Source organism: Lepidochelys olivacea, assembly GCF_965140295.1.
Source record: "Lepidochelys olivacea isolate rLepOli2 genome assembly, chromosome: 2".
In the NCBI taxonomy this organism is placed as follows: domain Eukaryota; kingdom Metazoa; phylum Chordata; order Testudines; family Cheloniidae; genus Lepidochelys; species Lepidochelys olivacea.
Genome location: NC_140412.1, coordinates 14,108,089 through 14,134,474, shown reverse-complemented (window position 1 = coordinate 14,134,474; position 26,386 = coordinate 14,108,089). Strand labels below are relative to the sequence as shown.

At 39.5% G+C, this 26,386-nt stretch overlaps 1 protein-coding gene across 3 annotated transcripts in view; it reads left to right on the top strand.

Annotated features, from left to right (window-relative positions):
• KHDRBS3 (KH RNA binding domain containing, signal transduction associated 3) overlaps positions 1 to 26,386 on the top strand; it is a 199,377-nt gene that overhangs the window by 146,626 nt on the left and 26,365 nt on the right. For all 3 annotated transcript variants that reach the window (XR_014710530.1, XM_084621354.1, XM_084621355.1), the window contains exon 7: positions 12,144 to 12,226. Coding sequence is in view for 2 of the 3 variants with exons in the window: in XM_084621354.1 (XP_084477480.1) it covers positions 12,144 to 12,226 (83 nt within the window). In the remaining variant the exon portion in view is untranslated. The remainder of the gene's footprint in view (positions 1 to 12,143; positions 12,227 to 26,386) is intronic.

Here is a 26,386-nt window from a genome sequence, read left to right as displayed (position 1 = left end):
ATAGAAAAGTAATGGGTATTCTTTGACCTCAGGATGGCTCAGTTTACAATGGTTGCCCACTGCTATATTTCTCATTTTTTGGCTTACAGAGATAAAACTGGAGAAAAAACGCTTTGTGTTTCTCTCCCTAACTCAGTCAAGAAAAGTCTTATTTATTACTTACATCCCAATCAAAAGTGTACAAGACTAGAGGTGAGAAAAAAAGACACGGACTGCAAAAAAAAAAGAGCCTACAATCTAAGTGTATTTTGGCCACCAATACCCTTAATGATGTGACTCGGGTTGGCCTTAGATACTGGCCAACATCCTTAATAGTTTTGTAGTTGCCTGAAGTGCCCTCTGGGTTAAACTTTAAAAATCATAGAAATATAGCACTGGAAGGGACCTCAAGAGGTCATCAAGTTCAGCCCCCTGCTCTGAGACAGGAGCAAGTTAACCTAGACCAGTGGTTCTCAACTGTGGTTCACCTCTTTTTCAGGGAAAGCCCCAGGCACGCCGGGCCAGTTTGTTTCCTTGCAGCATCCCAGGTTCAGCGGATCGCAGCTCCCACTGGCTGCGGTTCGCCGCTCCAGGCCAATGAGGGGGCTGCGGGAAGCGGCATGGGCCGAGGGATGTGCTGGCCGCCCTACCCGCAGTCCCCATTTTCCTGGAGCGGCGAACCACGGCCAGTGGGAGCCGCGATCGGCCGAACCTGCGAATGCGGCAGGTAAAGAAACTGGCCTGGCGCTCCAGGGCTTTCCCTGAATAAGTGGTGGACCACAGTTGAGAACCAATGACCTAGACCATCCCTGACAAGTGTTTGGACAAACTGTCCTTAAAAACCCTGAATGATACACATTCCATGACCTCCCTTGGAAGCGTGTTCCACAACTAATATACCCTTATATTTAGAAAGATTTTCCTAATATTTAACCTCAATTTCCCTTGCTGCAGATCAATCCCACTATTTCTTGCCCTATCTTCAGTGGACATGGAAACAATTAATCACCATCTTCTTTATAACAGCCCTTAACATATTTGAAGAATGTTATCAGGTCCCCCCTTAGTCGTCTTTTCTCAAGATTAAACTTACCGATTTTTTTTCAACCTTTCCTACAGGTCAGGTTTTCTAAACCTTTAATCATTTTTGTTGCTCTCCTCTAGACTCTTTCGAATTTGTCCACATCCTTCCTAAATTGTGATGCCCAAAATTGGATACAATACTCCAGCTGAGGCCTCACCAGTGCTGAAGTAGAGCAGGACAGTTACTTCCCATGTCTTACATACGACACTCCTGTTAATACACCCTGGAACAATATTAGCCTTTTTCACAGCTGCATCACTCTGTTGATTTATATTCAATTTGTGATCCATTAGAACTCCCACTTCTTTTTCAATAATACTACAACCTAGCCAGTTATCTCCCATTTTTTTGTGTATTTGACTTTTCCTTCCTAAAAGTAAAGCACTTTGCACTAGGGCAAGCTTTAAAGCATACTTGAAACATCCATGCCTGATTGCTGTTTAAAGGGAATCCTGGATTGTAAGAGAATTTGTAGGATTTGAATATTTGACCTTCTGTTTTGGTGCTATAATCCATTCAGAGTAGTTCTTAGATATCTTCTATTTTTGTAGAATGAGTTATCTTGTTGATTTTCAAGGTAATTTATTTGATAAATTTAAATACTAGGCTGCAAATGAGAATCTGGTGACCTATTATCTAAATAGATTATGGAGAATGCCACAAAACGAGTTGTGTACTGTTAAACCAGAGAGAGGCTACCAATCTAAAATGGAAAAAGCAATACTGATATTTCCAGTAAGAAAGGAGGGTACACTACGAAAAAAAAAAGACCTAAGGAACACAGTATTACTGATAGGTTTCAGAGTAGCAGCCGTGTTAGTCTCTATTCGCAAAAAGAAAGAGTACTTGTGGCACCTTAGAGACTAACCAATTTATTTGAGCATAAGTTTTCGTGAGCTACAGCTCACTTCATCGGATGCATGCATTTCATCACAAAGCATCCGATGAAGTGAGCTGTAGCTCACGAAAGCTTATGCTCAGATAAATTAGTTAGTCTCTAAGGTGCCACAAGTACTCCTTTTCGTATTACTGATGTGAATGGAAGAACTGGTAAGCAATAAGGGGTGACTGCTTCAATGAAAATATAGCCTGTAGGAAATCATGATACTGTAAAGCAGTAAAATTAAACTCTGCTCCAGACAACCTGAAAAGGGTGACGTGTTAAAACACAGTTTAATGGTGTGATTAAAATGCTCCATAGTGTTAGAAAGGTTTGCATATTCAAGGTTCCAGTAACTAAGCATGATGAAGGTAGTATGAAGGCATTGGATGATTGTTCTGAAAACTATATTTCATTGATGGGATAATGGACAAAACAGCGCATAAAGGGATACTACTATCCCAACTATTCCTTTAGGGAATAAACCTTAAGAGAATTTTTCAACAAGAAATAACCCAACATACACAAAGTTACAAATTTGAAGAAGGTTAATTCTTTTGTGCTTGGGCCACCAGTCACCTGATCTGAATCCAGTAGAAGGATATCCAACAACAACAAAGGAACTGAGGCAGCGATTTATGGATGTATGGAAGGCACTGTTTTCTATTTGCAAGTATCATATGCAAAATAGTCCAAAGAAACTTGTGTGTGATAAAATCATTTGGTAGACACTCAATATTTAGCAAAGACAGAAAAATAGATTTTTTCCCTAAGACTCTTTGTACACTTTTGAGAGTGACTGAAATCAGGTACCCAATTTCATGACTTGAAAATTCTATTCAAACTATTAATTTTGTCATCCTGATATCCACTACTGCATATTTAGAGATTAACAATACATCAGACAGCTATCACAATACAACAGCTGCTTTTAATTTTCATCCCACTGTAAGTACATAGTCAACTGTAATTCTACCTTTGAATTACATCACAAAGTCAAAGAATCGTACTTTTACTTTGTAGAGGATAGATTTGTTTTTGAAAGTGCAATAGGATTCCAGTGAAGCGGCAGTTCTTCAAGGGGCTCTGCATACTCCCGCTTATGGGTATAGGGCCAACTGGTGGAGCCTACCGATAGAACCTTCTTCAGGCAGTGCCCACTAAAGTACATGTGCACCCCCCTCATACTCTCCATCAGTGTTTCCGAATGTTCTGAGGGCAACTCTGTGCCCTCTACCGCCTCAATTCTTTCCCACTGTTTCACCAGGGTTCTTCTCCATTTATAGTGCATTGATAGTTGTTCTTAGCACAGTTTTTGGTATAAGGTAGTTTTAAGCATAGTAATAAGCATAAATAGTTCAATGTGGTTCGTGAAGTTAGTGCCATGTAATGGTGGTACTACAGAAGTAGAAGCCGGATTTTAAAAGATGTGTTTCATGACCAATGGTCTTCCTGGCATTGGACAAAAATATTAGGTGTCCTAAGTGCCTGGGACAAGGCCACTCTCCTTCTGGATATTCTGTTTTTTGGGCTTTCATACCCAGAGAACACAAAGCCAGGCAGAACAGACCTCTCTGCTTTTGCTTAAAGAAGCTATTGCCACTAAGCTATCCAGATCTGGAGTGTCATCGGATCTGAAGACTAAGTGTTTCTAGTCTGGTGGCTTTCTCCAACAAAGCTAAATTGTCTAAGGGTTCCCAGTCATTGGTATCTTTGCCAATGCCAGCTCTCAATCCTTCAGAAAAAGCTGTCAAGACTCTAAAGGCACCATTGGTAGAAAAGGGCTGACAGCTTAGGAACCTAGAGCCATTTCGGTTCCGACTGTATTGGTTCAAAAGAAGCAGCTGAGGGAGAAGGCGGCCACTGTTAGTAGTGCCGGATCCTGTCTGATAGACTTATTGGATCCATCTGCTTCTGCCACAGCTTCTATGGTTCCAATTTCGAAATCCAAATTGGGCTCCCCTCATAGGCGCCAACTTTCCCCGACGGTGGTAGGTGCACACGCCCCAGCCCCGCCCCCATTCCAACCCCTTCCCCAAAGTCCCTGCCCCTATTGGACCCCTCCCCAAATCCTGGCCCCGCCACTTCCCCAAGCGCGCTGCTTTCCCCCTTCTCCCCCCTCCCTCCCAGCACGAAACAGCTGTTTCGTACGGCAAGCGCTGGGAGGCAGGGGGGAGAAGCGGGACACGGCGCACTCAGGGGAGGAGGTGGAGCGGAGGTGAGCTGGGGCGGGGTGGGCGGTGAGGCGGGGAGCTGCTGGTGGGTGCAGAGTGCCCACCAATTTTTCCGATGGGTGCTCCAGCCCCGGAGCACCCACGGAGGTGGCGCCTATGGCTCCACTTCAAAGTCCGGTGCTGTGGAGCTGAGTATTCTCCAGATCTAGTGGCTTTCAGGCCTGTGATGCCAGTTCCATCCTCCACCCCTGTTCAGGGACAGTCCTTAGATCCAAAGAAGATGTTAACAGTGGTGGCTGATGTGCACCTTCCTGCATCTGTGCATTCCTCAGATCCAACTGACAGGAAGTTTGTGATGAGGAAGAGGCAGTCTTCTTTAGTTCTGTGGTCTGCTTCTTCACCTGCTGCAAAGAGGAAAAGAGCAGAGAAGGTTGTTAGTTTTTTTTCAGGATCCATCTGTGCCGCTGCCTTCTTCTCCAGTTCCAACAGGATCTTCAGGCAGATCTTTCTCACTATCTGTCTGCCTTCATCCTATGGTTACGTGGGTGTGTCTGGTGTGATATAGAGCAGATCTGAGGTCAGATCCCATTTTAGAGGAGGCTAGAGGAAGGAAACTTGATTTGTCCCAAGTTATGCCTCCTGTAGCGAGGTGAGACTCACTGGTGCGGCGCCTCCTGCTGGTCGTCCAGGGAATTAGCTCTCCAGCATATGGAGCGCCCTCTGCAGGCCAGTTTCTCGCCTGCCGCTGGCCCCCGTGTCCCTCCCGGACCCCCTCCCAGGGGAACCCCCAACCCTCTAAACCCACCTTGCCTCAGTGGCTACTGTCAGTCATCATCTAGTCCCCGCTCACTGGGGCAGACTGCAGTCTGTAATGGCCACTCATCATTGGCAAGGGGTTAGGACCTGTTGCCTTTGCCTATCCTCGAGCTGCCCCTCTGCAGCCCCAGTACCTCTGCAGGTAAAGGACTCTAAAGCCACTGCTCATTTTCTAGGTCTTTAGCCCTCAATCTTCTAAGAATACTTTCTCCCTCTTTTTTTTCCCAGTATCCATAGAAATATTACTCTCCATCATCTGATTATTTTTGTACAAATCTGATGTCATCAACGGCACCAGCAACCTCCATCTTCATTTGAGACCAAGCATAAAAAAGAGGCCTTTTCAGATGTAGACCTATGAGGCAATCTGTTCCCTCTTCATCTTCCTTTAACACAAGGTCTCACATTTGATGTGAGGATTGACGGTCATAGTCCTATCAGAAAGGATCCATCTCTTCTTTTATTTGGGGACAGGCTAGCCCAATTCATCAGCAGTTCATCAGAGGCTGATTACATAGAATGTATGAATACTAAAATTACAGACAGAGGCTATGCTATTCAGTTTGCATGGCTGCCACTATCCTTCCCTTTTCAGGTAACCTTCTCACAAAGTTATTCTGCATAAGGAAGTTCACAAGATGCTCCAGACAGGAGCTGTTAAAGAGATACCGAAACCTCTGTGGGGTCAGGGTTCCATTCAAGATACTTCGTGGTATAGAAAAAAAGATCAGGGTTTCTGTCTAATTTTAGATTTAAGAAAACTTAACAGATCCTCCTGGACATTCCTATTACGTACATTAAACCTGGCCTCTATAATTCCTTCATTTACAATTATGGATTGGTTTGTCACTCTCTGTTTAAAGGATGCTTATTTCATCTCTGTCCGACACAGTCATTGACAATACCTGCATTTCATAGTGGTGGGATGCCATTTCCAGAACAAAGTGCTCCTGCTTGGCCTCTCCACAGCACCAAGAATCTTTTCAAAGTGCCTTTCTATGGTAGTGGTACATCTGAGAAAACAGGGTATTTTTGTTTACTCATATTTCGATGATTGGTGGCTAAAAGCTGCTACATCACATTTATAATCTCCCTCTTTTCGCATCTGGGTCTGCTTCTTAATGTCATCCTATCAAATCCCTGGCCAACTCAGAGAATTCTTTATAGGTTCTATACTGGAGTCAGTCGCAGGGAGGGCTTTTCTTCCAGAGGACAGGTTTCTACAAATAGAACAAGTGGTTTTCCAAATTTGAGCCTGCCAATCCCAGAAAGTGATCCCCTTCCTAAGTCTTACGGATTCTGAATTTACTGAATTGGTAGACAGACAAATCATGTTCTTTGAGGTGTTCTGTTCAATCCCCCTTCATCGGTCACCACAATGTCAGATGCATCCAACAGTGGATTGGGAGCCCATTTAGGCTGGATTACAATCTGGAGTCACTGGGCTTTTCATGAAAAGAGCTTGTTCATAACGTGTTAATAACTATTTGTTTGGCCTTCAGATCTTTCCTTCATATAAAAGAGAATGTTGTTCAGGTATCAACAGATAATACAATCACGACGACAGACAATACAATCAACAGACAATACCTGAACAAACCAAAGGAGTACTCATTCTTTCCAGTTATCTGGTGAAACAGTCAGATTATGGGATTTATGCATGGTTTAAGAGATCTATCTGGTTGTCCTGAATTTAGGAGGGGACAGCAATGTGCTAGCAGATTGTGAGCAGGAACAGTTCTCAAATTCATGAGTGGTCCCTGAAGGATTGCGTAACGTGAGACATCTTTTCCTGTTGGGGTCGACCTGATATAGACCTGTTTGCTACAAGGATCAATAAAAAGTTTCCTCTCCTTTGTTCAAGAGCAGAGAGGAAGAATCCCTCTACACTGGGTATAAGTATACCCTTTTCCCCCTCCCCCTTTTCCATTGATTCAGAAAGTGATGAAGAGGAAACATCAGGACAGGGCAAAAATGAAATTTGATTGCCACAGCTTAGCCGAGACAGCAGTAGCATAAGGACCTTTTTCTTCAGCTATTAGTCAGACTGTACCTGTATCTTCCTCTGGCTCCAGATCTCTTATCATAGCAACTAGATAGGATCCTTCATCCGGATCCTCCATCGCTTCATCTTACTACCTGCTATTGGACTTTGGCTAGTCTTGAACACTCATGTTCCTCATTAAGCAGTACATTTTGAACCAATTCTAGAAAATTGTCTACTAGAAATGTTACTATTTAGAATGGGCTAGATTTGTTGCATGAATGCAGGAAAATTCGATTGTCCAGTTTCAGCTTCCATACCCTGTATCTTGGAATATTTAATGTACTTAAACTCTGAAGGATTATTGGATTCTTCCTTAAAGGTTCACGTGGCAGCTGATTTTTACCATGCTTTGGTCAATGGTATAGAATCATAGAATATCAGGGTTGGAAGGGACCCCAGAAGGTCATCTAGTCCAACCCCCTGCTCGAAGCAGGACCAATTCCCAGTTAAATCATCCCAACCAGGGCTTTGTCAAGCCTGACCTTAAAAACCTCTAAGGAAGGAGATTCTACCACCTCCCTAGGTAACGCATTCCAGTGTTTCACCACCCTCCTAGTGAAAAAGTTTTTCCTAATATCCAATCTAAACCTCCCCCACTGCAACTTGAGACCATTACTCCTCGTTCTGTCATCTGCTACCATTGAGAACAGTCTAGAGCCATCCTCTTTGGAACCCCCTTTCAGGTAGTTGAAAGCAGCTATCAAATCCCCCCTCATTCTTCTCTTCTGCAGGCTAAACAATCCCAGCTCCCTCAGCCTCTCCTCATAACTCATGTGTTCCAGTCCCCTAATCATTTTTGTTGCCCTTCGCTGGACTCTCTCCAATTTATCCACATCCTTCTTGAAGTGTGGGGCCCAAAACTGGACACAGTACTCCAGATGAGGCCTCACCAATGTCGAATAGAGGGGAACGATCACGTCCCTCGATCTGCTCGCTATGCCCCTACTTATACATCCCAAAATGCCATTGGCCTTCTTGGCAACAAGGGCACACTGCTGACTCATATCCAGCTTCTCGTCCACTGTCACCCCTAGGTCCTTTTCCGCAGAACTGCTGCCTAGCCATTCAGTCCCTAGTCTGTAGCTGTGCATTGGGTTCTTCCGTCCTAAGTGCAGGACCCTGCACTTATCCTTATTGAACCTCATCAGATTTCTTTTGGCCCAATCCTCCAATTTGTCTAGGTCCTAGATCTAGATCTAGGTCTAGATCTAGGTCTAGATCACTCTTTGCATGTTATTCTGTTAAAAGATTTGTGAAGGGGTATTTAATGTGTATCGTCCTTTAAAGTATGCAGTCCCAGGCTTGGATCTTAATCTGGTTTTATCTATGCTTCTGAGGGTACCTTTTTAACTTCTGGTAGAGTGTTCTTTATTTTGTGCATCTATTAAAGAGATCTTCATTATTGTTAAAACACCAGCCAGAAGGGTAAGCGAATTCCATCCCTGATGGCTGACTTGCCAGTTAGTTTTTCATAAAGATAAGATCGTTCATAGACCTGATCCCTATGTTTTACCAAAAATGGTGTCCAAGTTTCCTATCGACCAAACAATTTTACCAGTGTTTTTTCCCGAAAAGCCTCACACTAATAAAGGGAAATCTTTGTTATGCACTTTATATGCTAGAAGTGTTCTTCCATGTTGTTTAAATATAACAGAGTTTTAAGAGTTCATCTAGGTTTTCTGTTTGTTATGCTAAGAAAAATAGAGGTCAGTGTGTGTCTGCTCAGACTATTTCCAGATGGGTTAAACAATGTGTCATTTAGTGCTACAAATTAGCAGAAAATCCTGTACTTTCTATGTTGTATGGTCTCATTCTACATGGCTGTAGAGGCATCTTTTGCTTTTCTTAAACATGTTCCAGCTAGGAACTGCTACCTGGATGCTACCTGGAAGTCAGTGCACGCATTCACTAAATGTTATGCTCTGGATCTGACTTCAAGAGCGAATGCCAAATTTGGTAGAACAGTGTTTCTGTCATTATTTAATTTTGACTTTGTTCCCACCTCCTGGGTTTTCAGCACTGCTTGTCAAACTGCCCATAGCAGATAATATGCAGTCACTCGAAGAAGAAATGAAGGTTACTTTTTTCTTCAAAGTGACTGCATATTCACACTTCCCTCCTATCTTCCCCTCTTTCTCAGAGTCCTATTATGGTAACTCTGAGTTAGCAATGGAAGGAACTGAGACTGTAGAGGGCCAACGCCCCCTTATAAAGCCTTTGGAAATGCCAAGGGAAAGAGGCAAGGCATGTGCTCTTTAACGCAAGCTGCTTGGAGGAGGTTCTCCTGTTAGGTGCCACCAGGTGGCACAATACCTGTAAGTGTGAATATGTAATCATCTCAAAGAACTGTGAGTTATAGGGAAGTGAAGGCATCAAAAACAGAATAGTCCAATACCTGTTGAGAGACTGGAAGGTTCAATGAAACCCAAAGCTACTAAACAATATACCAACTTTTTGAAAGAAGATTATATTTAAAGAGAAGTTATCCAAATACTAAATATAGTAACACACAGAGCTGCCAACCAGGAGGGCACAGGAAACGGTAGTACTGGCCATGCCAGTTACACCCTATTAAGGCAGTTGTGCTAGTAACTTATGGAACCAAGCCTCTCTCTGTACTCTAAGTTGAACCTGCCATACTTATCCAGCATTTTGTCTCCCTTGTGGTGGAGTCAGTTTGCTAGCACTCTTTCCTACTTGAAGTACATTTTGGCGTTGTTCCTTTTAAGAAAGTTTAGATATGCTGGATCTCAAGCAAAAGCCCCTTTTCTTTTCTTTGTTTTATGACTCTTCTATTCCACCACACCCCCCAGGGCCAACTGTTCAGCAAAACATTCATCCCTAATGTAGCCAATATGGGTTATCTGAGTCGTCTTTCAAAATTCCTTAGGACTCTCCATTGGTGGAAGCTCCCAACCAATATAATAGAGGAAGTTCATTTTGGTCCTCTGTCCCCAGCCATTGTGATCATCACAGATGCATCCAGTTTGGGTTTGAGAGCTTATCTCCAAAGCTGAGAGTTCAAAATTGGTGGAATCTGGGAGAGGAGACCAAGTGCCATATAAATGTAGTGGAACAAAGCTATTGGGTTATCTCAAATCCTTTGTGGCATTGAATATGGGCAATGTTGTTAACGTGATGGCTAAATATTTACATTAATAATGAGGTTCTAAGTAACAATAATGCCAGGAAGCAGTGGCTGTGTCGGATGGGAGTCTGGCTCATCAAATGCAACTTGGCAGATCTGACAGAGAATATGGCAACAGACTCTCAGTTGCTGGCTGCAGGAACAGTGTGAGTGTTCCTTGAAATAGATAGGGATGGATAGACTATCACAGACACATTCTTGCTGAACTGGAGCCAAGGATTCTTTTATGCCTTTCCAACAGTTCCAATGGTAATAAAAAGATACAAGACATTCTCCCAAATCATACTGGTTGCCCTAGTATGAGCTAGACAGTATTGGTATGAAGTTCCTAGATCTTCTACATTCATCATCAGACCTGCTATCACAGGAAGACTATTTTCTCTATTTTACCAATCTGGAGTCATGTCATCTCCATTGCTTTGATCATAAGACATTGACTACTGATGTGAAATGCTCTGTGGAAATAGAGAAGGCTCTGCTACATTCTAGAAAGCCATGTGTGTTGAATTGTTCTTCTCAGAAGATGTTTTCTCAAAGATAATGAAATAATGTCTCCATGAGTCATGCCCATATAATGAATATGTATTGTACTTGGTGTCTCAGTCTCACCTTGTATTCTATCAAGGAGCATCTATCTATAATCTTACTATATTATCTCCCAGTGGATGTTTCTATTGTTTTCAGTCATCAGAAGATTCCTGAAAGGGCCTGGTGTTTTCCCATCAGAGTTGAGAACCTATTCCATCAAGGAACCTTAGTGTTGTGCTGACAAGATTATACAGTTGGAGATCTTATGACAGTGTTCTTTATTCCACTGGACACTAAAAGCACCATTTTTAGTCACAATTACATCTACAAGAGAGGGAGTTATTCTGTATTTTTATCTGAAATTTATTCCAAATGTCATGTCTTAATTTCATCTGAATCAGATCATCAGTCTCCCAAGTATCTTTTCAAAGCTTCTTTCTTATCTGGAGGAACTAGACTTGTATACCTTCTATGGTTACTTTGAGTTATTTGGGTAAAATTGAGGCCTTTAGGAGGTCAACAGTTTTGTAGCCTCAGGGGATCAATGTGAAGGGAATGCCATTTCCAGTCAGCACCTGTTTAAGTGGATTAGGCTTTGCACTGAGTCATGTTGTAAATTATCTAAGATGTCAGTTCTTTACAGTTCTAGATTTCACTCTACCAGACATAAGCCAATATCATGGGTGTACCTCTATATTCTTTTCATTATAAACATCTGCACTTCTGTATAAACCTTCATACAACGCTGCTCTCTCAATTTGGGATCTAGGTCTGATGCTGGTTTTGGGAGGGCAGTTCTACAATTCTTGTTTAATTAGATCTCTGCCCTCCTTCTTTGGGTTATGCCATTTACTAAACTCCCCCATTGGGACTATGCAGAGGCTACTTCAAGAAGTACAAATGGTTACTTATGTTAGTAACTGTGGTTCTTAAGGGTGTTGTCTCTGCATAATTGCACTGCTTGTCAGCCTCTCTCTTCTTCAGAATTCTACTCTTACAGGATTCTTGAGCTTAGGGAAAAGAGCCAAGGCAACTGGATTTGCATAGCCTTTTTATAACTTTGGGTCCAAAGTTTGTTACCACAAAAGGTCCCAAACTGACACTGCTTTCTTGAAGGTCTGTGGCTCCAGACATTCCACAGGTGTAAATATGCAGAGACAGCACCCTTGAAGAACCACAGTTATTTTGTGGTAAGTAGCCATTTTTATTTAACATGCTAATGTCTCATAAAAGTGCAGCACAGGTTGCCACCAAGATCTCAAACTTAAATCCAACATAACTACATAAATTTTAGAGTTATGTTGCCTCTTAGGTAGAATTGGTGTGTATTAAGTAAATTAATATTTTATAGTTCCGTGGTACATCTTGTTGCATGAATTTAGATTTCACTGAATAGTGTTCACATTTATAATTATTAAAATATTTCTTTTAGGTTCTGAAGTGTGTTCTTTAAATTTTAACATTACTTTTCTATTATATTTTTTCAGGAGTATGATGATGGATATGGCACTGCTTATGATGAGCAGGGCTACGACTCCTATGATAACAGCTATAGCACCCAGGCACAAAGGTAAGTATAAGTCCCTCTGTATTTATAGCAGAAAACTCCTACAATCCATGAGCTAATTTTTCTTTCAGTACGTACCAGCATAACTAGGAGGATTGTTAGCAACAATCTGCAATCTTATATACTTCTCTACCAGGAATGTACAAAAGACAAATTGCTGCCAAAAGGGTTGAAAGGAACCGAGTAAACAAGCAGAAGAGCTAGTGAAAGAATGGCAAATTTTACAATATGACATTATTCAGAAACTTGGTTGACAGTAACATTATAAGGTGTCTGAACTGTATACTTGAAAGAAAAGGAATTTTCACTCACTTTTTAGCTTCTTGGAAATTGACTTAGAAAAATTTCAAAAATCAAAGGATAATATGTATAACGTGTTCAGTACAAATAGATTTTGATAAAACAATTTCAAATATTCTGCAGCTTTTATTTTAGGGAACTTTTTTTTTTGGTTGAGCTCATTGTGCTGACCATGCTGAGTATGCACATATTCTGGTTTTATGTTTCATTTGTTATCCATAGTGATTGACTTTAAAAGATTTCTCTTACCTTTTTTCTCATGGGTAAGATGTCCTTTACAATATTTCTAAGGATAGGGAGTGTGCTGTTCAAACTGACAATATATCTCACCCACCAGTAAACAAGTTAAAGACAACTTTTACTTAAATGCATTGTAGCGGTGCAGCAAAATCTGAAAAAGTAAAGAACCCTAATTTCACAACACAGTTGAGGAGGAAAAACACTTTTTTCCCAGCTGGCAACTGAGGAATATTTTGCCATTCTGTTTGTCAGGAATGATTTTAAGTCTTTGTGAGGGAAGAAAGCTCTCAAAACCAGGCAAACTGCTCAAAGTGAAAAATCGGTGGAAAGTGTAAATTACACTGTTTTCACTGAGATTGTTTGTTTGTTTTTATGAAGATTTTGACAACCGAAAAAGAGTAGTCTTTATTCTGATGTGCATATCAGAAGCATTAAGAACTCTGGAGGATGTGTCTACCTTGCATACTACCTTTAGAAAATAGCTGCAGTTAACATGATTTTTTTTAGTAGAGATACTGGTCAAAAAGTCTTCAATTTTTACTTTTAACATTGGCATTTCTATTTTACTTTGCTACTTTTTATGTTAGTAATAGGTTTTATTTGCTGTTGACAGCTGTGCTTTCAGATAGCACAATGAAAATACTGGACTAGATGAAAACTTAAAAAATGATTATTTGAATTTTTTTCCTTTTTGTCAGGTTTTAAACAAGACCTGTTATGAACTTTTTTTATCTTTTACAAATTTTGATGGTCCTCTGAATGATGAGCAAAAATGAATTTTCCAAGAAAATGAAACCCCACATGTAATTCACATGTAAAGTACTGATTATTAGCCATGAAGTTTATTCTTGAGTCTCACCAGGGTAGAACTACTTTATTAGGTAGTTGCTTTATGTTGCATGTGAGGTATAGTTCCAGTTATGTTCACTAAACTCCAAATTTGGTAAACTTTTTAAAAGAATGATTTATTCATGTACTTATTGTGCTGTTTTTATAAACAATAGGGGTAGTTCATGGTGAAAGGGAACTGGCTCACTGAAATATTGCTCACACAATCCAGGCTCACATTTTTTATGCAAAGAGATCTCAGAATTGTATTAGCAGGCTAAAACTAATAGCTATAAGCAAACCACCTGAGCTACACAGAACAATTTTTAATCTGATGATCAAAGAGTAGCACATATTGTAATGTCATTTGTAACTACTGAGAGATGCTTGTAACACTGGAATATATCTAAATGTCTTTGTTGTTTCACAAATAATGTGAAACAAAAGAGAATTGTGATGCTATAGTATCTTTAAACCATTTGATACTGTCCCCTAATTATAAGGCAAAAAAAAAAAACAAAAAAAAGTTGATGTATTATGTTTAAAATGGGTCACTTTTTGATTAGCATGTAAAAGCAAGTTTTGCTTGTTTTAAATACCCCTAAAATAATGTTAAAGCAAATATTAGAATAGGCCTCTTTTAAACTCAGTCGACAGGGGTACATTTTCCTTTTTTCTAGTACATTGGGTACTTGGTATGCTTAAAAAGTTCATACTGATTTAAAAATATTGCAGATTTCAGAGATATTCCCTGTACTTAAAATGAGGAATACCACTAGAACTGGAAATATCTCTAGAAACTAAAGTTTTGAAATGTATCCCACTGTATGTGTGTTTCTACTACTCATGGGAAATTACAGATGCTTCATCTATTTGCTGTTGTTCAGTTTTAGGATTCCTGATTTTCAAAATAATGACTTTTTAGAGTATTTGTTTTACATCTCAGAGTAGTGGTATTTTTGGTATTCTAGATTGAGTCAGATGGTTTTCTTATGTGAAACAAAATAGTACAGTGTTAGTTAAAGAGAATGTTCTTGCAGAGGAATGAATAACTTGCTGTCTCACCCAAGTACATCTCTAATGTGAAGTGCAGTAGTACATTTTTGTAGCTTGTTCTCCATTTTGGGGCATCCAGTGCAACTGGATAGAACTCTCCTCTAGCACTGCACGATCTGATATTTTCACATCCTCCTTACTGTCTCCCCAGGGTATCTGTAGCTGATAGGGGTTGAAGGGAATGATATGACATTCAGACACCATGGTCTAAATATTGTGGGTGGGTACTTGAATCTTCACTTGTCTTCATGAGAAGCTCTTCCTCTCTATACAACCTAACCTCCCCTTCTCTCCAGCCACCAATATTGTTATATAGTAGCCAACCTTCAACTAGGAGACTGAAAGTGTTACCCATTTTAAGTTTCATTAATGGCATTTTGTTTGGTATTCAGATGTCATCACTGAGAATCACTTTTTGCATGACTCCTGGTACCTATCAACCTTGGGCTTTATGTTAAAACCTTTCACTCTAATACCGGAGAGGAGAAGACTAAATTTGAGATTTCTCTCCAATTCTTATACATGGTAGTGTCCCACCAAGCAAGTACAATAGCTGTAGGGAGTGTTTCCATTTTGGATACTAAAATGTTGCATCGTCTACAAGTCATTTGTTCATAGAGTAAATCCACAAATAATTGAGTGTATTTTGGTGGGCTTTCAAAGGAACTATCTTTGGCAATTATGATAGTCTTCAAATAGATAACTCTGTGTGCTGGATTTAACAAGCCAGCTTCATTGACTTCTGTGGGAGATATGTGATTAAATTCCCATGCAGCACTTAACATTTAGGGGATAATATTAGATAGAAATTAAACCCATACAAATTAGTGAGGCTAATTGAACAAACAATGCTAAAGCAGTCCAGTCATAGTGAGAAAGATAAAACGATACATTGTTGCTTAGCTTTTGAAAATTAGAGAATAGTAAACATTTGTGAAATTGTCAGACAGCCAACTCTACCTAAAAAACAGAGTATAATGGAAACCGTCAAAAGCTATGAACGCTCATGGTAGATTTTCAGTGCCAAGCTAAGGAAAGCAAAAAGACTAAAATTAATGTTGCCATATGCCATGCAATATAGCTTTTCTGCAGGCAGCTTTTGCATTATGAATTCAGTAATTTCTTCATGAAAGCTGCACAGCATAGATACATAATAATTTAACATACATTGCTGTATATAGCACAAATGATCTGTTTAAATATAAATTGAACTGCAGAAGTTAAATACTGCTAAAACAATAACCCCTCCCCCCCATATTATTGTATTCATTTTGCTTGGCACACAAGTGCCTTTTTTTTACCAGCTTCACTCGTGTGTGAGTGTATATATATGTGTGTGTGAGTGTATATATATGTGTGTGTGTGTGTGTGTGTATATATATGATATTTATGAAAGAAAGTTGAATTACAAATAATACTTCTCAAAACCATACATCAGGCAGTAATCTTTTACTTGGATTTATGGTCAAAAGACGTTCCTGTTTTAATGGCCTAATGTTAATACTAGAACATTTTATCATGAAAATCCACAGATTAGAAAATAATAGAGGAAAAAGGAGAATTTTAACAGGGAATTATTTCAAATCTGTAGACTAGAGTTAGACATGTTCACTCTGAAGACAAATTTCATTAAAATATTAAATCTCTAAAACATTACAAAAAAAATTAGGCCAATGGCCTTTATGCCGTGGAAGCTTCATACATGATCTACACAAGTGTTTGCAAAGACAATAATAGGGCAAAGGCAAACTACTGCTAATAAATCAGTTGCCATTGTCAGTTCACTATTTAATGTTCTCTAGAATACATAAGATTTATCACTGAGGAATTGTAGAATAATGGTAGTATATGGAAACAAAGTCCACTAGGGAGATGTACTACATCATTCGGATTTAGCGCTGCCATCTGCTTAATAGCATTGAGATGACTACAGAGGTACTTATGATCAACCATTCAGAGCAGGGACAGATGCTGCAGAGAATTAACATGCCTGAGAATGAGGTTTGTTACTAAAATTCAGATTATGAGACACAAGTGCTAAAAAAGTATATGTTTGTTACCTGTCCAACAGCACTAAAGGTTTACAATCTACTTGTAAGTTTTCTGTCAGGAGAGAATGATTAATGCTTGTAAACAAAACAAAATGCTTAATTTTTCTCAGGTTTCAAAGCTGCTCTTAAAAAATGTATAGAACCTTTTCAATTTGCCCCATGTGTCCTAGAAACTGCCAAAAAAAAAAAGTATTTGTAGAATCGTTTGTTGATATATGTGATATGGATATATGTGATTTCTTCCTCTTAAAAGGTTCTTCTTGGGTGCTATATCCATAATATTCCAACCTGTGCTGGAAGTTTGTCAAGAATAGAGTTAGTACTTTAAACTGTGAAAGCCACAGAGTGTAAACTAGTTTGCATAAACCTACATGTCATAAGGCTTTTTCATAGAATCTTAGGATTGGAAGGGGTCTTGAGAGGACATCTAGGCCAGTCCCCTGCACTCATGGCATGACACAGTATTATCTAGACCATCCCCGACAGGTGTTTGTCTAACCTGCTCTTAAAAATCTCTGATGATGGAGATTCCACAACTTCCCTAGACAATTTATTCCAGTGCTTAACTCCCCTGACAGTTAGGAAGTTTTCCTAATGTCCAGCCTAAACCTCTCTTGCTTCAGTTTAAGCCCATTGCTTCTTGTCTTATCCTCAGTGGTTAAGAAGAACAATTTTTCTCTCTCCTCCTTGTAACCACCTTTTATGTACTTGTAAACTGTTATGTCCCCTCTGTCTTCTTTTTCCCAGACTAAACAAACTCAGTTTTTTCAGTCTTCCCTCATAGGTAATGTTTTCTAGACCATTAATTGTTTTTGTTGCTCTTCTCTAGACTTTCTCAGTTTGTCCACATCTTTCCTGAAATGTGGTGCCCAGAACTGGACACAGTATTCCAGTTGAGGCCTAATCAACGCGGCGCAGAGCAGAAGAATTACTTCTCATGTCTTGCTTACAACACTCCTGCTAATACATCCCAGAATGATGTTTGCTTTTTGTGCAACAGTGTTACACTGTTGACTCATATTTAGCTTGTGATTCACTATGACCCCCAGATCCCTTTCTGCAAAACCCCTTCATAGGCAGTCAGTTCCCATTTTGTGTGTGTACAACTGATTTTTCTTTCCTAAGTGGAGCACTTTGCATTTGTCCATATTGAATTTCATCCTATTTACTTCAGACCATTTCTCCAGTTTGTCCAGTTCATTTTGAACTATGCAAGTGGTGCAGACACGTAAACATTTAGAAAATACAGCAAAAATGTATTCAACGAGAAGAAATGTTAATTTAATTTTCAATTTCAAATCCTTGGATTTTTTTTTGGGTCTTAAAAGGACATAAGATGGCCAGGTGTGATATTTTACCAGTTTTACAAATTTTCTAAATGTAGTAGATCTTAGGTCCTAGATTCCCAGTAAATGTTAATTTCTTCAAATCAGTCCTTCAAGCCACAAGGACATTTTTAAGAATGAATGTAATGTGTTTCACCATAATGCTTTGCTTTCATTCTGATGGTAGATACTACACTGATAGTAGCTACTGCTATGTCTATACAGCATTGCATTTTGGAGAATGGACCAAACTTTATGAATTTTTTTCTTTAGATTTGGCAACTTGAAGGATCATTTTGGAAAAATAAAAAAGTAAAATCTTCAAAACAATTTAAATTAAAAAAAAAAATTTGGGCCTCAGCACTGGATAGTGTCTATCTGACCGAAAGTTGTTTATAGACAAAGCAGTGTATAGTATTAACTGCTATACCAATTAATAAAGTTATTTGTGATGGCAGTATTTTACTCGATATTTGATTGTGCTGTAAATATATTTATCAGTCTTAGAATGAGTTTAAGGAGAAAATTAAATTAAGTAGCTGTTCATACACAATACCTTTTCTGGCTTATACAGTTGCCCCATTGCTGAGGATGCAGAAACAGTACTTAAACTAGATGTTGAAATAAAGGGGGGAGGGTCAGCCCCAAATTTAATTGTTGGCTCAGTCTAGTTCTTTCAGTGTTCTGCATTATGTTGTTTGTGCCCTTTTGCCCATTGACACAATACACTATAGATTTCTCTGGTATTTGGCTTAAACATGTCAAACATATTTCATAGTTTTCTTACTTCCCACACAACAATAATTCGTACTATTTAAAATGATCCCAAAAGTTGGTAATCAGCTTGTATTAACTGGAAATTGTTTGCAGCAGTCAGAGCCATTTCAATCAAGATAATCTGAACTTCCAGTTTTGAGTCTACAGCTCTCTTTAAGTATTCTTGTTATGTTTGTTCTGTCAACATGAGAAACTTAAAATATTGGCTTCTGCAGCTAACTCAGTCGTCTTCACCTTCATTTTCCTGTTTGTTCATAATCATAATTTGTTCATTTTCCTGCTTTTTCAGGTCCCAAATGATTTCTCAATTTGGAATGAATTAATCCAAAGAGAGAAAATATTCTTTCTATGCCAGCAGAAGAAGCTACTGCTGTTAAAAGTGAGATTATCACTTCAGCAGTCTCTGAATCTAAGTGCTTAAGTGACTTCCATCAGTTCATTGGTGTGACTTTCTTTAAAACATCATCAGCAAACATATATTTCTTGAATGTTTCTTATTCCCAAACTGGGCCTCTTTTAAGGCCTGCTGCCATTATAGGATTTCCCCTCTAGTGAGAGAACGGTATGGTAGATCTCAAATCAATGAAGGCTGCACTCAGAAAGACCTCAAGACTTCTGGAATATGCTGTTCAGACCGTTTCACTTTTGTTTCTACTGCCTGTCACTGCCTCCTCACATTTATCTCCAGACTTTTTCTCCTTGTCCAGATCTATTCCACCCCCAACAATCTTCTATTTGTTGAACTTTTTGAAACTTTGCACTTTTAGAGAGGTAAGGGATTGACTCTGTGTACACAAATTTTCAGAGGAACAATAGAGTTGAGGTCTGTTATTTCTCACCTCTATATATTATGTATTTCTTTAAAAACATTTTTTGCTGTTAACAAGCATGTTATCTCTGGAAACACAAATCCACATTTTGAGAACTGCAAAACTAAGCATCTCTAATGGTATCTTCTAGACTGAGCACTGAGTCCCATTGGTAGATAGAAACATTAACCTAAATAATCTATACAGACGCCCCCGGAACCTCATAAAATTGGATCCCTATTCCATGAACTATTGGAACTCATTTACAAAACTTTTCTTAAACATTACATGAATATATTGTCTCAACTATAGAATTAGAATTTATAATCCCTATTCCATGATGAGATACATTATAGCTCAAAGATATCTTAATTAAAACTAAAGGAGTACTTGTGGCACCTTAGAGACTAACAAATTACAAGTACTCCTTTTCTTTTTGCGAATACAGACTAACACGGCTGCTACTCTGAAACCTTAATTAAAACTATTATAATCAAAAAGAATTTTATAAAAAAATCTGATTTAAATTATTATTTTTAAATCATTGATTTTTATCCACCCTAATTATACACCCAAAATTTAAAGGGGAAAAAACAACCAAAAACAGATGACCAAAAAAATGGCCACCAGGGCTAAACAGCAGATTAAAAGAGGCAATTAGAGGCAAAAAAACACATCACTCAAAAAATGAAAGTCAAATCCTACTGAAAGAAATAGAAAGGAGCATAAACTCTGGCAATTCAAGTGTTAAAGTAAAATTAGGCAGGCCAAATTTTTTTTTGAAGAGCAGCTAACAAAAAACACAAACCAACAACAACAAATGTTTAGATACATCAGAAGTAAGAAGCCTGCCAAGCAATCAGTAGGACCACGGGGCAACTGAAATGCTAAAGGACCATTCAAGGAAGATAAGGCCCTTGCAGAGAAACCAAATGAATTATTTGAATCCCTTGGTACTGATGAGTGTGTGAGGGAGTTTCCCCACACCTGAGCCATTCATTTTAAGTGACCGATCTGAGGAACTATCCCAGATTAAGATGCTAGTAAAGGAGGTTGTGGAACAAATTGATAAATTAAACAGTAATAAATCACCAGGACCAGATGGTATTACATAAGAATGGCCATACTGGGTCAGACCAAAGGTCCATCCAGCCCAGTATCCTCTCTGCCGACAGTGACCAATGCCAGATGCCCCAGAGGGAGTGAACCTAATAGGTAATGATCAAGTAATCTCTCTCCTGCCCTCCATCTCCACCCTCTGACGAACAAAGGCTAGGGACACAGTTCCTTACCCATCCTGGCTAATAGCCATTAATGGACTTAACCTCCATTAATTTATCCAGTTCTCTTTTAAACCCTGTTATAGTCCTAGCCTTCACAATCCCCTCAGGCAAGGAGTTCCACAGGTCAACTGCACTGTGTGAAGAAGAACTTCCTTTTCTTTGTTTTAAACCTGCTGCCAATTAATTTCATTTGGTGGCCTCTAGTTCTTATATTATGGGAACAAGTAAATAACTTTTCCCTATTCACTTTCTCCATTCCACTCATGATTTTATATACTTCTATCATATCCCCCCTTAGTCTCCTCTTTTCCAGGCTGAAAAGTCCTGGCCTCTTTAATCTCTCCTCATATGGGACCTGTTCCAAACCCCTAATAATTTTAGTCGCCCTTCTCTGAACCTTTTATAACACCAGTATATCTTTTTTTTTGAGATGGGGAGACCACATCTGTACACAGTATTCAAGATGTGGGCGCACAATGGATTTATATAAGGGCAATAAGATATTCTCCATCTTATTCTCTATCCCTATTTAAATGATTCCTAACACCCCGTTTGCTTTTTTGACTGCCACTGCACACTGCATAGACATCTTCAGAGAACTATCCACGATGACTCCAAGATCTCTTTCCTGATGAGTTGTAGCTAAATTCGCCCCCATCATATTGTATGTATCCTTGGGCTTATTTTTTCCAATGTGCATTACTTTACATTTATCCACATTAAATTTCATTTGCCATTTTGACAGGTTTCAGAGTAACAGCCGTGTTAGTCTGTATTCGCAAAAAGAAAAGGAGTACTTGTGGCACCTTAGAGACTAACCAATTTATCTGAGCATGAGCTTTCGTGAGCTACAGCTCCGATGAAGTGAGTTGTAGCTCACGAAAGCTTATGCTCAAATAAATTGGTTAGTCTCTAAGGTTCCACAAGTACTCCTTTTCTTTTTGCCATTTTGTTGCCCAATCACTTAGTTTTGTGAGATCTTTTTGAAGTTCTTCACAGTCTGCTTTGGTCTTAACTGTCTTGAGCAGTTTAGTATCGTCTGCAAACTTTGCCACCTCACTGTTTACCCCTTTCGCCAGATCATTTATGAATAAGTTGAATAGGATTGGTTCTAGGACTGACCGTTGCGGAACACAACTAATTACCCTGCTCCATTCTGAAAATTTATCATTTATTCCTACCCTTTGTTCCCTGTCTTTTAACCCGCTCTTAATCCATGAAAGGACTTTCCCTCTTATCCCATGATAGCTTAATTTATGTAAGAGCCTTTGGTGGGAGACCTTGTCAAAGGCTTTCTGGAAATCTGAGTATACTATGTCCACTGGATTCCCCATGTCCACATGTTTTTGACCCCTTCAAAGAACTCTAATAGATTAGTAAGACATGGTTTCCCTTTACAGAAACCATGCTGACTTTTGCCAAACAATTTATGCTCTTCTATGTGTCTGACAATTTTATTCTTTACTATTGTTTCAACTAATTTCCCCAGTACAGATTTTACTTACCAGTCTGTAATTGCCAGGATCACCTCTAGGGCCCTTTTTAAATATTGTCGTTACATTAGCTATCTTCCAGTCATTGGGTACAGTAGCTGATTTGAAGGACAGGTTACAAACCCTAGTTAATAGTTCCACAATTTCACATTTGAATTCTTTCAAAACTCTTGGGTGAATGCCATCTGGTCCTGGTGACTTGTTACTGTTAAGTTTATCAATTAATTCCAAAACCTCCTCTAATGACCCTTCAATCTGTGACAATTCCTCAGATTTGTCACCTACAAAGGACAGCTCAGGTTTGGGAATCTCCCTAACATCCTCAGCCATGAAGACTGAAGCAAAGAATTCATTTAGTTTCTCTGCAAAGACTTTATCATATTTAAGTGCTCCTGTTGTATCTCGATCATCCAGGAGCCCCACTGGTTGTTTAGCAGGCTTCCTGCTTCTGATGTACTTAAGAAACATTTTGTTATTACCTTTTGAGGTTTTGGCTAGCTGTTCTTCAAATTCCTTTTTGGCTTTTCTTATTACATTTTTACACTTAATTTGGCAGTGTTTATGCTCCTTTCTATTTACCTCACTAGGATTTGATTTCCACTTTTTAAAAGATACCTTTTTATCTCTCACTGCTTCTTTTACATGGTTGTTAAGCCACGGTGGCTCTTTTTTTAGTTCTTTTACTGTGGGTTTTTTTTTTATTTGGGGTATACATTTAAGTTGGGCCTCTATTATGGTGTCTTTGAAAAGTGTCCATGCAGCTTGCAGGGGTTTCACTCTAGTCACGGTACCTTTTAATTTCTGTTTAACTAACCTCCTCATTTTTGCCTAGTTCCACTTTCTGAAATTAAATGCCACAGTGTTGGGCTGTTGAGGTGTTGTTCTAACCACAGGAATGTTAAATGTTGTTATATTATGGTCACTATTTCCAAGAGGTCCTGTTACAGTAACCTCTTGAACCAGATCCTGCGCTCCACTCAGGACTAAATCTAGAATTGCCTCTTTCCTTGTGGGTTCCTGTACCAGCTGCTCCAAGAAGCAGTCATTTAAAATATCAAGAAATTTTGTCTCTGCATTTCGTCCTGATGTGACATGGACCCAGTCAATATGGGGATAATTGAAATCCCCCACTATTATTGACTTCTTTATTTTGATAGCCTCTCTAATGTCCCTTAGCATTTCATCGTCACTATCGCTGTCCTGGTCAGGTGATCGATAATAGATCCCTACTGTTATATTCTTATTTGAGCATGGAATTACTATCCATAGAGATTCTATGGAACATGTGGATTCATTTAAGATTTTTACTTCATTTGATTCTACATTTTCTTTCACATATAGTGCCACTCCGAACCCCCCTGCATGACCTGTTCTGTCCTTCCGATATATGTCCTTCCCAAGAGTTCTGAAGGAACTCAGAAATGAAATTGCTGTGGTATGTAACCCAGGAGTTCTCAAACTTCATTGCACCACAACCCCCTTCTGACAACAAACATTACTACACGACCCCAGGAGGGGGGACAGAAGCCTGATCCCGCCCAAGCCCCACTGCCCCGGGTGTGGTGGAGAGGCAAAGTCCGAGCTCCACCGCTCTGGGCAGGGCGGGAGACAAAGCTGAAGCTCAAGGGCTTCAGCCCCAAGCAAGGGGGCCGCAACATGAGCCCTACCACCCTGGGCTGAAGCCCTTGGGCTTTGGTTTTGACCCTGGGCAATGGGACTTGGGCTTCAGACCTGTGCCCCAGCAACTCTAAAGCAGCCCTGGCGGCCTCATTACAATGGGGTCTCAACCCTCTTTGGGGTCCTGACCCATAGTTTGAGAACCGCTGATGTAACCTATCACTTAAATCCAACCTCAGTACCAGATGACTAGAGGATAAATAATGTAACGCTGACTTTTTTTTTTAAAGGTTTCAGAAGCAGTCCTAGTAATTGCATGCCAGTAAGCCTAACTTAGGTACCAGGCAAATTGTTTGAAACTATAATAAAGAACAGAATAATGGGAGACATAGATGAACATAATTTGTTGGGAAAGAGTCAACACAGCTTTTATAAAGGGAAATCATGCCTTACCAATCTATTAGAATTCTTTGAGGGAGTCTACAAACGTTGACAAGGGTGATCCAGTTGATATAATGTACTGGATTTTCAGAAAGCCTTTGACAAGGTCCCACACCAAAGACTTTTAATCAAAGTAAGGCTTCCTGGTATAAGGTCCTCCCTTGGATCAGTAACTAGTTAAAATATAGGAAACAAAGGGTAGGAATAAATGGTCAGTTTTTACAGTACAGAGACATAAATAGCGGGGTCATCCAAGAATCTGTACTGAGACCACTGCTGTTCAAAGTACTGATAAATGATCTGGAAAAGGGGATGAAAAGTGAGTTGACAGAGTTTGCAAACGATACAAAATTACTCAAGATAGTTAAGTCCAAAGCTAACTGTGAAGAGTTACAAAGGGATCTCACAGAACTGGGTGATAGGGCAACAAAATGGCAGATAAAATTCAGTGTTAAGTGCAAGTAATACACATTGGAAAACATAATCCCAACTATACATACAAAATGATTAGGCCTACTTGGCTGTTACCACTCAAGAAAGATCTGGGAGTCATCGTGGATAGATCTTTGAAAACATGCACTTAATGTGCAGCAGCAGTCCAAAAAACAAAACAAAAAAACCCTAACAGAACGTTAGGAAATATTAGGAAAAGGTTAGAAAATAGACAAAAAATATCATAATGCCACTATACAAATCCATGGTATGCCCATGCCTAGAATACTGCAGAGTTTGGCTCGCCCCATCTCAAGAAAGATATATTAGAAGTGGAAAAAGTACAGAGGAGGGCAACAAAAATTAAGGGTATGGAACAGCTTGCATATGAGAAGAGATTAAAAAGACTGGGACTATTCATATTAGAGAAGCAGGGGGGATATGATAGAGGTCTATAAAATGGTGAATGGTGTGAAGAAGGTGAATAAGAAAGTATTTTTTACTCCTTCCATAACACAAGAACCAGGGATCACCCAATGAAATTAATAGGCAGTAGGATTAAAACAAACATAAGAAATTACTTATTCACACAGCCAAATCGACCTGTGGAACTCATTGTCATGGGATGTTGTGAAGGTGAAAAGTATAAAAGGATTCAAAAAAGAATTAGGTAAGTTCATGGAGGGTAGGTCCATCAATGGCTATTAGCGAAGATAGTCAGGGATGCAAGCCCATGCTGGGTGTCCCTAAACCTGTGACGGGCAGACCATGTGACTGGATTACAGGAGATGGATCACTTTAATTGCCCCATTCTGTTAATGCCCTCTGAAGCATCTGGCACCAGCCACTTTTGGAAGACAGGATACTGGGCTAGATGGACCAATTGCCATTCTTACATTCTTATTTTAAACAGATTGAGTTATTTGAATCTGTTGCTATAAGGTTTGTTTTCTAATCCTTTAATTATTTTTGTGGCTCTTCTCTGAACTCTCTTGAATTGTGAACAGTAGAACTGGACACAGTATTCCAACAGCAGTCTCACCAGTGCCAAATACAGAGGTAAAACAACCTCTCTACTCTCCTATTGAGATTCTCCTGTTTATGCATCCCAGGAGAGCGTTAGCCCTTTTGGCCACAGTGTTGCACTGGGAGCTTGTGTGTGGTTCATTATCCCCCATGACCCCCCAATCTTTTTCAGTGTCACTGCTTCCCAGGATAGAGTCCCCCAGTCCTGTAAGTGTGACTATAATAATAATAATTAATTAATAATATTACATATTGCTTGCTTCACCCCAGTTTACCAAGCAATCCGTATCGCTCTGAATCATTATTTCCTTTTCGTTCTTTGCCACTCCCCTAATTTTTGTGTTCCCTGCAAACTTTATCAATGATGATTTTATAGTGTCGTCCACATCTTTATAGAGAGTCTGGCAGACCATTTTCCCACCACCACCAAATCAGTCATGCAGACCTCCTTCCATTCAGTTTGTGACCACTTGGCATGCAACTAC